The 13,182-nt window shown below is 39.5% G+C and overlaps 2 protein-coding genes across 4 annotated transcripts; both read left to right on the top strand.

Moving 5' to 3' along the window:
• Nucleotides 1–1,118: 1,118 nt before the first annotated feature.
• LOC306695182 (chloride channel CLIC-like protein 1) lies at nucleotides 1,119–6,512 on the top strand. 3 transcript variants are annotated; one of them, XM_079158354.1, is made up of 7 exons: nucleotides 1,119–1,259; nucleotides 2,797–2,843; nucleotides 3,147–3,262; nucleotides 3,345–3,444; nucleotides 4,141–4,238; nucleotides 4,508–4,654; nucleotides 4,740–6,512. In XM_079158354.1, coding segments are annotated over exons 1-7 (723 nt in total). In that variant the 5' UTR covers nucleotides 1,119–1,257; the 3' UTR covers nucleotides 4,953–6,512. The 3 variants fall into 3 exon arrangements, with proteins under 3 accessions (XP_079014480.1, XP_079014481.1, XP_079014482.1); XM_079158355.1 differs by having other exon boundaries at nucleotides 1,149–2,843; XM_079158356.1 differs by having other exon boundaries at nucleotides 1,149–1,918; nucleotides 2,797–3,262.
• Nucleotides 6,513–6,950: 438 nt separating this feature from the next.
• On the top strand, nucleotides 6,951–12,690 carry clcc1 (chloride channel CLIC-like 1). Its single transcript, XM_079157435.1, has 10 exons — nucleotides 6,951–7,350; nucleotides 7,479–7,586; nucleotides 8,912–9,022; nucleotides 9,169–9,390; nucleotides 9,488–9,628; nucleotides 9,714–9,813; nucleotides 10,506–10,603; nucleotides 10,711–10,857; nucleotides 10,943–11,548; nucleotides 12,079–12,690. Exons 1-10 carry the CDS (start codon nucleotides 7,219–7,221, stop codon nucleotides 12,169–12,171), a joined length of 1,758 nt encoding a protein of 585 aa, XP_079013561.1. The 5' UTR covers nucleotides 6,951–7,218; the 3' UTR covers nucleotides 12,172–12,690.
• Nucleotides 12,691–13,182: the final 492 nt, after the last annotated feature.

Here is a 13,182-nt window from a genome sequence, read left to right on the forward strand (position 1 = left end):
GGTAATATTTGAGTTGGAAACTTATCCCAGTTATAGTTAGTTGTGGCCTTACAAATAATTTAAATTCGAACTTTGTGAGAGGTGCACTCTCACTTTGACAAAATTGCATTGTTTACACCAAGTTTTTTTTGGATGAATGTATTCAGGTGTTTATTGTGTAGGTGATGGTATGAGGTACAGTTTTCACAGACTAATCGATTAGTTAACTTAATTGTCATACCTGTAAAACAAGTTTCTCCAAAGGGAATCATACAAAAGCATCACTTAAAATGACAAAAAGTAATTCAGCATGAAAAAAGCATTAAAAACAACTGATGGCCTAAAGAACTAAGTCGACTAAGAAGGAGCAGCCCTACTTTGTAGTTTTACAATTTGCTCATCTTGTGTTTTTGAGGCTATGAAACACTGACTGTAAAAGCTCACAGTTCTGTATCTGTTCTCTGCAATTTCGTATTTTGTTTTACTACATTTATTTGACAGCAATAGTATTCACAATGCAACTTAAGATTTTATATATAAAACATGATGAGCTTATAAAAATATAATTCATCAATCAAAAGAATTGAAAATCACATTGCCCTGGTAGTTTAAATTGCTGATTACACTGTCCACAGAAATATTCAAATAATGTAAAACAGCTATGGGTTAATTCTTCACTACTCCTTTAATAATTAACAACTTAATAAACAATACTTGTAATATGTTTAAGTATGCTTATATTTTGGATTTTTATTGATTTTTAGCTAACCAATGAAGGAAATGATTTTATTCTAGATCAAAAATTATTATTAGGTAATATAATTTTCGAATCCTTTTATTTAATAACCCAATTAAAGATAGTAGCCTACAGCAGTGTAACTTCAGATTTTATTATTATTGGATTTCATAGAATATACAAAATAATGTCTTTGACTTGATATATCAAATTGGGCAAATTATTGATCAAATACAGGTCTATTTCCGGACTATCAAAGCACCTGTACCGTAGCACCACGAATAGTCGAGCATTACATTTCAAGCGCCGGCTGACGTAACCGAGGTTCCGCGGATGACGGCTCACCTGGCTGCATTCTTGAGGTGTTCCTCTCGTAGCTTTCTTTAACGCAGGACGGTTAGTTGGAGAAGTGCCCTTCTCTCTTTGCCAGGATGCTCGTCGTTGTCCTGGTATGCAGCCTGTAACCGGCTGCCACAAGACAGGAGGCGGACAACGACTGGATAGACCCAACTACGACGCAAGCACCAAGACGACGAGGAACAATGTAAGTTTGGGTGATGTTAAATGTATACTGAACGAATTACATTTGTTAACGTTGGCCTGCATGCTCGGAAGCTATGTTGATATCTCCTTTGTGATTATTAATATATGTGTGTATTGAACATAATGCCTTGCAGCCAGCAGAATATGCCAATGTCCCAACCAAGAGAAGAGAGTATACTCAGGACTCATACGAAGTTTAGTTTAGTTTATGTATTTTGCACAATTCAAACAATACAATTTAAAATAAACAAACATAACAGAGATAAATGAATAACATAGTGCAGGAAGAGGCAAAAAGCCAACTGGGCTTATTTGAAGTCTCCACCTATATAATATTACAATTTTATAAAAAATTACAAACAACATAAAATGAAATATGCAAAAGATATTACATTACAAACAACGAAAGAAAAGAAAAGAAAACAATTATGTAATTGTGTTGAGTGTGTGCGTGTGAGAATCAGCATGGGCGTGTGTTTGTTCAGGGATATTGGTTTATACACCTGCAGTAACTCCTAAGCAATGGTAACGCTACAACTATAAATGTAATATAACAGCGAAAACAAGGAAGACATGAACAATGATACATAAAAAAGCTATTACAAAACAGCAGTGGACCTGATGTCGCGTCGCTCTCAAGTTGTGGATCAACAGAGACAGGTTTGTGACTTTATGGCATCTGCATTTGTACGAAGTTCTTCTGGGGAAATTAGATAAAGGAATTAAAAGTTGTATGAGCTAGCGTGCTGTGGAGATAATGACAATCCTTTACATCTTTAGTTCCTGGAATATAAATAGTTTCCTTTAACAACTGTTATACAGGACAGACAGGTTTTTCCAGTCCGTTCTTGCAGACATTTACCACCCTATTCATTTCTGTTAAAGAATTCAAGACGCATAGAAACAAATAAGGACAGTTGGCAAAAACTAGCAAAGATTAAACAACAACAACAAATACAACTTAAAAACTGAAGCTTCACATGAAAGTGAATGAGCATTGCTGGTGACATCAAAGACACTGTTCTTTCCTTCACCCGGCAAAGTACAAGTTCACATCCTCTTGACAATAAGCACCTGTCCGGCTGGTTGTTCTTGAGCAAGACACTGAGGGTCTTTGTCATTTCCCAATTTTGTACCAACTTCATTCCTCGCTCCTCGCTCCTCACTCCTCCGGCTTTTGACCCAGAAATCGATCTCAGCGCTCCATCTTGAAGGATATCTCAATTCCTAAAATCCATCTCGAGCATTGAGGAGGCTTGCTGGAGGAGCTATGAGCAAGGACACACAGGTGTATCCTTTGCGGAGGTGTTTTTGGCATATTTAAATAAATAAAAGAGGCGTGACACACAGCTGTAATGATCTCAAACCACGGCTGGATTCTACAAAAGTAAATGTTCCTTTATATTTCTAAATTTTTTTTAATTTAAGATGATCAAATGCCTCATCAAACTTTCTGTTTGTGTAGCTCCTCGTAAGGCTCTGTTCCAACCACATTTCCTCATGACATTCACCTGATACTTATGTCTTATTTGTTAAAGGCTCGCATTTCTCATGGACGGACGAGGACGTGAGGCAAGGAGGCGACGTAAACAAGAATCCTGGTTTTCAAAATGTGGTTGTATTAGAGAAACATGAGCTAGATATCGCCTGATATTCAATTGAATATGATTTAAAACAGAAAAGCAGGTAATCTCTATATTTGACGGACTGAAAACAGCAGTTTTTGCTATTTTTTCGTCAAAAAGTATTTATCAATTGATTATTTTTATTACCAGTCGACTAATAGTTGCAGCTCTAATAATTTCAGTTTTTCTTCCATCTCCTGCAACCAGTTAAGTTGTTCTCTGCCTGTTTGTGTTCCACATGGGTCTGGGTGTTCTGATTATAGTGGCCATCATATGCACTGAGCTGTGGTCAACGATCTCCTGGTTCATGCTGTTCAGGAGACTGTTTGTTGTCAGCTTCTTCGTCAGTATCTTTTGGAACTGGCTATATCTGTACAAGGTGAGGCTCTTTAGCTCTTGTTCAGCTGTCATTCTGTTTTTTTTAGACGGATAAGTTTGAAGTACCATTACATTTTTTTCAGATTGCCATTGCTGAGCACCAAAGAAAGATAGCAAAGATGGATAGTCTCTATGAAAAATGCTCTGGACAGAAGAAAATGAACTGGATTGATAACTTGAAAGGTGAGCCAATTACAAGTATAAATACACAGTATATTACGTATCTTCACCCTATGATCATTTGATACATTCTTAGTATGAAAATAAGGATTATAGCTGCTTTACAGTATTTCAGTATTTTATCACCTGGACCCTATTTTCCCCCATCCCCCAGTCTAAATGACTGATGGGGACAACATTTTTCGAAATAGTTCCAGTCTTAAGCCAGAGCAAAACGTGTTGCAGCCTCATTCCCATTGTGAAAATCAGCTAAATAATCAGCCATCTTGTTTGTTACGCTGCAACAAGTCACCAGATTTCAGAACGAGACTTCTCCTTGAGCGAGACTTGGTTCGACACAATAACAAACAAGCGAAAGGTGAGGAAAAAATGTTGACTTCCTCTGTAGAGTTGTTTCTATAATGTTGTCAGACACAAAACAATCTGAGCCCGTGGCTAAAACAAGTACTTCGTGGACGTACATGGACGGGGCAGAATTGCCCCAAGCAATTACATTGCAGCCCGTTTAGCAGCTGCCATCTGCAGATGTTACCCTTTAATGTGCAAAATCTTATTGTTTTCAGTGTTTTCAAAGATTTTCTTTGAGAGGATGCACTCTCTACTACTGACAGTGATACTACTAAGCCTAGTTTCCACTGAATTAACTCTATTTAGTTGCTGTCTTAGCCCCCTCTGCTGTCTTTGGATGTTTTCTTGCAGAGTGGTACAGAAGGACCTTGACTCTTCAAGATGACCCTTGTAAGGAATACTACGAAGCCATCTTGATCGACCCCCTTCTGGTGGTTCCTCCAATCAAGGTAGGTCGCTATGATTGCATGTATGAGTTTTCACTGCACATACAGTAATAATGACATAATAATGACAAATGGTAATGCTGTTTTATTTTCTACTTTGTAATTTATTGAGGAAATAGAATGAAGCATTTCCCTTTGTCATATACATGTGTTCCCATTCAACATTGGCCCAAACTATATTATTTTAAAATTGGTATCTGTTTTGAATATCTGCATTAATTTGAGGATGGCACACACAAAGTTACATTCCAAACATCCCTCTCTCTCTTTAGGCGATCATATATACCATCACAACCTTCATCACAGAGCCGCTAAAGCACGTTGGACAGGGGATCGGCGAGTTTCTTGTTGCACTCCTCAAAGATCTACCTTTTACACTGCAGATCCTAGTTCTCCCCATAATCGTGCTCGCCATTGTGGTAAGGACCCCTTGGGAAATTACATTGACACTCGAGATCAAATAATGTGTCTCTACACTGTTATATTCATTTAACTCTTCAACAGGTATGCATGTATGGAGGCATGCAGGCAGCCTTCCAGTATGGCATCGCTGCACCTTTTCGTTTTCTTCAAGGGGATCCGCCTCCTCCACAGCTCGAGCAACCGCAGCCAGGAGGATACGCACCACAACAAGTCGTTGAAGGCCGGTTACACAGGAACCAGGTTCGTCAGAGGCAGCCCAACAGACGCAGGGAAGAGATGCTGCTCCTTGTATGATGAGACGGATGCTGAGCTTCGTGAAGCAGAGCAGAATATCTCCGCTGAGTCAGATTCAGAAAACCTGAACGAGACACAGCGCTAGAAGGGGAAAGTGCTCGCAGTGTTGCTGCTAACACTGTAATGATCGCCGAAGTCTGCCTGTTTGTAAAGCATTTGTGAATGGGGAACTTGTGGGTTATTTTCCTTCACCTATATAAAGTGCGGTACTTGGGAATGTTGTTAGTTGCCTGTAATTATTACACAGGATATTGATAGGATAGGAAACGGCACAGAGGACCACCAGCTAAACGGGCGGTGGTGGTTGTGTGAGTTCTGGGGACAGGTGGAAGCGCGGCGTCTCGCCCCGCTTCCACCTGTTGACTTTGTTTTGGGGATTTGTTTGTTTGTCATTGGACTGTTTTGCGTTACTTTAAGGAACTTTTGGAACTTATGGGACTCGGGGTTTGAGTGATATTTTGTAAATGTTTAGTTTATTGGGCTGAAGTAGAGCGGGAGCCTCACGGTTTTTGTTTTGTGTGCTGCAACCTGTATGCTGTATGAATTTGATTATATGAATATATGTTGTTATATTTAACTAACATGTGTGATTTCCTTTGTGTCTGAGGTGGTCTGTCATTATAGCGAATCATAGAGAAGACCGTTCAGCGTGTTTTGGTACCTTCAATGTTATGCAGTCAGATGTAGTGTCTGTAGACTAAACCTACCAATTCAGATCCGCCCGTGCCCTTTAATTTTAGCGTAGGCCTATGTACTTTTCCCTTTTTAGGTTAATACAATTAGGTGAATTGTTACAGAGTGGTGGCCAGTATGGAGACGTGAAGGATTAAATAATGTTGATATTGGTGTCAAGAGTTAACTGATTTATTTTTCTTTTGAGTTTTTTGTTTCACACCATAACAGCCCAGGTAATATTTGAGTTGGAAACTTATCCCAGTTATAGTTAGTTGTGGCCTTACAAATAATTAAAATTCGAACTTTGTGAGAGGTGCACTCTCACTTGCAAAATTGCATTGTTTACACCAAGTTTTTTTTGGATGAATGTATTCAGGTGTTTATTGTGTAGGTGATGGTATGTGGTACAGTTTTCACAGACTAATCGATTAGTTAACTTAATTGTCATACCTGTAAAACAAGTTTCTCCAAAGGGAATCATACAAAAGCACCACTTAAAATGAAAAAAAAGTAATTCAGCATGAAAATAGCATTAAAAACAACTGATGGCCTAAAGAACTAAGTCGACTAAGAAGGAGCAGCCCTACTTTGTAGTTTTACAATTTGCTCATCTTGTGTTTTTGAGGCTATGAAATACTGACTGTAAAAGCTCACAGTTATGTATCTGTTCTCTGCAATTTCGTATTTTGTTTTACTACATTTATTTGACAGCAATAGTATTCACAATGCAACTTAAGATTTTATATATAAAACATGATGAGCTGATAAAAATATAATTCATCAATCAAAAGAATTGAAAATCACATTGCCCTGGTAGTTTAAATTGCTGATTACACTGTCCACAGAAATATTCAAATAATGTAAAACAGGTATGGGTTAATTCTTCACTACTCCTTTAATAATTAACAACTTAATAAACAATACTTGTAATATGTTTAAGTATGCTTATATTTTGGACTTTTATTGATGTAAGATTTTTAATGCAGGACTTTCCTGGTCACTGAGTAGTTTACATTGCTGTACTGAATTCTATTTTTCTTAAATTACAATAATTGTACTTCAAGGATCTTTGCTGAACACTTGTTTTTGTCATTAAGAAGATAATTGCTCCCCCATAATAAATCAATAAATTGTATTCTTCCTGAGCAAACAAAATAGATAATCTATACATTTCGCAAAACTGAATTTAAGACTTTTTGACCAAAATATAATTCTGCTTATGTGCGGCTTTTTCCTCTAAAAACTATACTTCCCGTGAGCCTTTGCGGTGGACGTAAATCGTGACAAACGCGTGTACCGTAAAGCGGTTCTGTTGTGCGGTAAGTTGTTATTGTAACACCGAGCTACTTCTGTTGTTAGATCAGATTGAAACGTATTTAACATTACCCGTAATATTGAAGCCTTCATGTATCAAAGTGTCTTCAAAGTCGAGGTTGAGTCGGTGGGTCTGATGTTATCATAGCAGCTACCATTAGCATGTTTAGCTAGTTATTCGGTATTCGCTTTCACTTTCATTGAGGTGTTCCTCTCCTCGTAGCTAACTTTAACGCAGGACGGTTAGTTGGAGAAGTGCCCTTCTCTCTTTGCCAGGATGCTCCTCGTTGTCCTGGTGTGCAGCCTGTCAGTGGCTGTCACAAGACAGGAGGCGGACAACGACTGGATAGACCCTTATGATATGCTCAACTACGACGCAAGCACCAAGACGATGAGGAAGCCTACAGAGGTTGGGTGATGTTAAATGTATACTGAACGAATTGCATTTGCTAACGTTGGCCTGCATGCTCGGAAGCTATGTTGATATCTCCTTTGTGACTATTAATATGTGTGTGTATTGAACATAATGCCTTGCAGCCAGCAGAATATGACAATGTCCCAACCAAGAGAAGAGAGTATACTCAGGACTCCAACGAGGTGGACCTGACGTCGTGTCGCTCTCAAGTTGTGGATCAACAGAGACAGGTTTGTGACTATTGAAGCAGCCTTAAAAGTGGATGAGCATAAGGTTGCTGGTGACATCAAAGACACTGTTCTTTCCTTCACTCTGCAAAGTAAAAGTTCACATCTTCTTGAGAACAAGCACCTGTCCGGCTGGTTGTTCTTGAACAAGAGACACTGAGGGTCTTTCTCATTTCCAAATTTTGTACCAACTTTGCACAGGTGTATCCTTTGCGGAGGTGTTTTCGGCACATTTAAATAAATAAAAGAGGTGTGACACACAGCTGTAATGATCTCAAACCAAGGCTGGACTCCACAAATGTATTTATAAGATGATCAAATGCCTCCTCAAACTTTCAGTTTGTGTAGCTCCTCATAAGGCTCTGTTCTAACCACATTTATTAATGACATTCACCTGATACTGAGCTACATCCAATTCAACTGCAATAATGACATGGTGTTTATAAGTGCAAACAGCTGTGGATGTCAAATTATTATGTCAATTGGAACATTCTCTAATAAACTGTATTCCGTGTTTGTGTGTATGTAGTCCATAAGTATTTGGACTTTGACAACATTTTTTTAATTTTGCCTCTTTACGTGACTCCAGTTGATTTGAAATGAAGCAGTCAATATGTGGTTGAAGTGTAGACTCTCAACCTTAATTCAATGGATAAAACAAAAATATCACATGAACAGTTTAACAATTACAGCCATTTTTACACAGTCCCCCACATTTTCAGAGGCTCAAAAGTAATTGGACAAACTAACATAATTGTGAATATAATCATTATTTTTAATATTTGGAGGAAAATCATTTGCAGTCAAAGATTGCCTGAAGTCTGGCCCCATAGACATCACCAACAACGGTGAGTTATTCCCCCCTGGAGATGCTTTGCAAGACAATTGTACAATTACTTTTGAGCCTCTGAAAATGTGGGGGACTGGATAAAAATGGCTATAATTCCATAACGGTTCATGTAATATTTTAGTTTTATTCATTGAATTAAGGCTGAAAGTCTACACTTCAACCACATATTGACTGCTTCCTTTCAAATCCATTGGAGTCATGTAAAGAGGCAAAATTAGAAGAATTGTGTCACAGTCCAAATACTTATGGCCCTGACTGTATATGTCTCTCATTATTTGTTTAGTACTTTTTTGTACAAACATTTGAAGTGCTGTGGCCTCGACTCCTCTCTCCTCCTGGCCTCCTCCGAGGAAAGAATTCGAGAAGGCACAAAATCGGGACATGAGAAAGACCCTCAGTCTCTACAGTAAATGGCAAATGTTAAAACCTACCTCCAATCTGTCGGGCATCACAAATATTGTGCTTTGCTTTCATTCAGATTGAAGAACTAAAGAAGAAAATCATGCTCATCTCACAGCAGCCCACATGCAATCCAGTGTTCAAACGATTCCTTACCAGACTCCGGAACGAAATACAAAGAGTTGGTTTGGTAAGTGGGCATTTCACATGCATTGTGCTGTGTTCTGTGGCTTTGAATATGTCTTTGCTAGACCATACATCCATTTCACTGAACCTTTCTTGCAATCATCATGTGGCCTACATTTGACAGTGCTACCTGTCCCCTTTTGTCCCCAGCCCAGTGACTCCTCGGAGGTCTTCTATGATGCCAAAATCAAACTCTCCAACCAAGACATGGCCGAGATTCAGGCACTGCTGGAGGGCGAGGACAGTTGGAGATCAGGCGCTCTAGACAATGCCGTCAGTCAGATACTGGTAGATCTCAGACCACATGACTACGAGGCCTGGAGGTGGCGTTTTGAAGACACCTTTGGCGTGGAGCTTGACACACTATTACAAGTAAGCTCAATCAATTATCAAAACAGTTTATTATGATTATTTGTATTGCCAGTCAACTGATCGATTAGTCGACTAATAATTCCTGTTTGTGTTCCAGATGGGTCTGGGTGTTCTGATTATAGTCGCCATCATATGCACTCAGCTGTGGTCAACGATGTCCTGGTTCATGCAGTTCAGGAGACTGTTTGGTGTCAGCTTCTTCGTCAGTATTATCTGGAACTGGCTATATCTGTACAAGGTGAGGCTCTTTAGCTCTTGTTCAGCTGTCATTCAGTTTTTTTTTTCAGACGATTAAGTTTGAAGTGCCATTCAATTCTTTTCAGATTGCCTTTGCTGAGCACCAAAGCAACATAGCAAAGATGGATGGTGTCTATGAAAAGTGCACTGGAGTGAAGAAAATTGACTGGAGTGATAGCTTGAAAGGTGAGCCAAGTAAAAGGATAAATACACAGTATATTATGTATCTTCAACCTATGATCATTTGATACATTCTTAGTATGTAAATAAGGATTATAGCTGCTTTAATCTTTCTGTTTAACAAATTCAGAATCGACAAATTTGGACACGCATGGTTTTCACACACAGCAGTGACGTGAAAAATGTTTCTCACTCATAATGTTTAAAAGCCTCCTGTTGGGGCTATTGATGGACTGATCTGAAACTATGCAAATGAGTTGTGGCCCTGCTCCTTCCTGCTGCTCCATATATCGGTTCAACACCATTGTCCCCCATTCACATTCAAAGGGCAACGTCAGTATTTTATAACCTGGACCCTATTTTCCCTTTTTAAAGATTGTGCCAAGCAATTACATTGCAGTCCCGCTTATCGGCTGCCATCTGCAGTGTTCTTGCTCAATACTGGGCCAATTTCGTTGTCCCCATTAGTCACTTAGACACACAAACATCGGCAAATATGGTCTAGTTTAAAAAAACTAACAGATGTTACCCTTTTAATGTGCACAATCTTATTGTTTTCAGTGTTTTTGAAAGATTTCCTTGGAGAGGATGCACTCTCTACTACTGACAGTGATACTACTAAGCCTAGTTTCCACTGAATGAACTCTATTTAGTTGCTGTCTTAGCCCCCTCTGCTGTCTTTGGATGTTTTCTTGCAGAGTGGTACAGAAGCACCTTGACTCTTCAAGGTGACCCTTGTAAGAAATACTATGAAGTCCTCGTGGTCAACCCCATTCTGTTGGTTCCTCCAACCAAGGTAGGTCGCTATGATTGCATTTATGAGTTTTCACTGCACATACAGGCTGTATTATGCTGCGTAATAATGACAAATGGTACATTCCAAACATCCCTCTCTCTCTTTAGGCGATCGCGGTGACCATCACGACCTTCATCACAGAGCCGCTAAAGCACGTTGGACAGGGGATCAGTGAGTTTCTTGTTGCACTCCTCAAAGATCTACCTATTACCCTGCAGATCCCAGTTCTCTTCACTATCGTGCTCGCCATTGTGGTAAGGACCCCTTGAGAAATGACATTGACACTCAAGATCAAATAATGTGTCTCTACACTGTTATATTCATTTAACTCTTCAACAGGTATGCATGTATGGAGGCGTGCAGGCAGCCTTCCAGCATGGCATCGCTGCACCTTTTCGTCGCCCTCGAGGGGATCCGCCTCCTCCACAGCTCGAGAAACCGCAGCCTCAAGTCCAGAGGATCCTGGCCGGGGACAACTTAGCAGGAGGGGACGCACCGCAACAGGCCCCACCGCAACAGGCCCCACTGCAACAGGCCCCACTGCAACAAGCCGTTGAAGGCCGGTTACACAGGAACCAGGTCCATCAGAGGCAGCCCAACAGACGCAGGAAAGAGATGGGTGTGGAGTCACTGGGCACTGCCGAGCCTCCTTACAGTGAGGATGAGACGGATGCGGAGCTGCGTGAGGCGGCGCAGAATCTCTCCGCTGAGTCAGATTCAGAAAGCCTGCATGAGACACTAGAGGAGCTAGAAGGGGAAAGTGCTCGCAGTGTTGCTGCTAACACAACCAAATCGAAAACTAAACCCACTGAATCAGATTCATTGTCCTCAAAGACTAAACCGCTGAAAGTGAATGAAAAGCTCTCTCAAAATAAACTCGGCAGAGACGGTGAAGCACCTCAATCTCAGCCAGCAGAAAGGCTGCTTTCACTAGCTGATGTTCAGGTGAGTTCTTTCTAAATATCCTTTAATATCCAACATAAGACTTAAAATGGTGCTGTGATTTAACCTTTAAAGTACACTGTTTATGTTTTAATGCTTCAGATTTGCACATGCAACATGAATAGGTAAATAAATATTTAATAACTAGATCATATTTTTAATGAGGCATTTTCATTGGCAGTTTTTATTTTTGTGTTTTGATGATAGCTGTTGAGCTTGTGAATGCCAGTAACCCATGGATAGATTTTATAGCTTTAATATGCGTATTTATTTGCTGCCACACCATACTTCTTAAGTTTTTCTCAATTTTTCTTAAGAACACTAATTATAAGTGCAGTGGATTTCAGTTGGGGTGCCACGGCATACTGCTGTTTGAACTTGATCGTTCCCAAAATATCATTAAAATAATGTTTGATTAACATTGGTTTTAGCAACCGCATCATTCTTCTCTGGAACCAGAGAACCAGACATTTTTATCTGAACATGTAAGGATTTTTGTTTAATACATTTTGATGTAAACCCCCTCCCTGCAGGATCTGTACTCGGCTGAAGACGCCACCTCCTTTGTCTCACTGCCACCTGTTGAGACTGCTGGAGTTCCTGTTCAGGAGACATCAGCGGAGTAGGCAGCTTCAACATCAGTCAGAGCTGGAAGATAAAAGTCGTCAGTGCTTGGGGCTTCTTGCTGGACTGTGCAGGTGGTGATGCCAAGGAGGGTTGATGTCCCCGACTGTCTTACAGACAGTTAAAATAATGTTGCATGTACTTGAACGTTTTGAAGTGTTGCCGACTAACTTTACCTTGTTGCTGTGCGGTCGATTGACGGTGCCTTTCCCTGAACAGAGTCACCAACACTGTTTGGTCTGTTTATTATTTGATGATGATTTCAGCTCAGCTGTATTTCCTCAGTTGGGATGAGCGAAACGTTAAATCAACCGCAGAGCAGTCAGACTAAAACAGGTATCAGGGAAATAGGAAAAGTTAAAACCAGTATTACTTACCCAGGGGCACAAATCATGCTCTTACAAACTGTTTCCAGTTTCGCTGTAATGATGGCAAATCCTTTTTTATAATTATAATGAACAAATAACAATGTTTAAATTTTGAAGTTGAAATTTGTAAATTTTGTAAATAAAAAGGGGAACAATTTACTTCTGCAGTTTTTTTAAAGTTATTTTTGTGATTATTAACTGTTTGTACATAGAGGGCTTGATAGCGATGCTGAAGTCAGTGTTGCTGAACAGCGGTGCTTCTTCCTTTCACTTTGTATTGGACGAGTTACACTGCTTGTGCAAATCATTGAAGGATTGATGTCTGCATGGTTCGGCACATGGAGGAAGTTGAAATAGGTGATCGGTGATTCATAAATGCATAAACCAATGTGTATATTACAAAATCAGTTACTGATATAAAGTCTTCAATATATATACTTTTTTTAAATAGGCAAGAATATTATGACACAAAAGGACAAAATGTTGAAATGTTTAAGCTGCACCAGTCAATCTTTCAGGTCATTGTCTTTCAGACTCAAAATGTCATATGAATAGATATCTCTATCTATCTATACAAATCGTATATGTATGTATATAAATGTATATATGTATTTATATATAAAGTGTTGAGTCTGAAAAACAAAC

The sequence above is a fragment of the Pholis gunnellus genome (assembly GCF_910591455.1).
Source record: "Pholis gunnellus genome assembly, chromosome: 4".
Classification (NCBI taxonomy): Eukaryota; Metazoa; Chordata; class Actinopteri; order Perciformes; family Pholidae; genus Pholis; species Pholis gunnellus.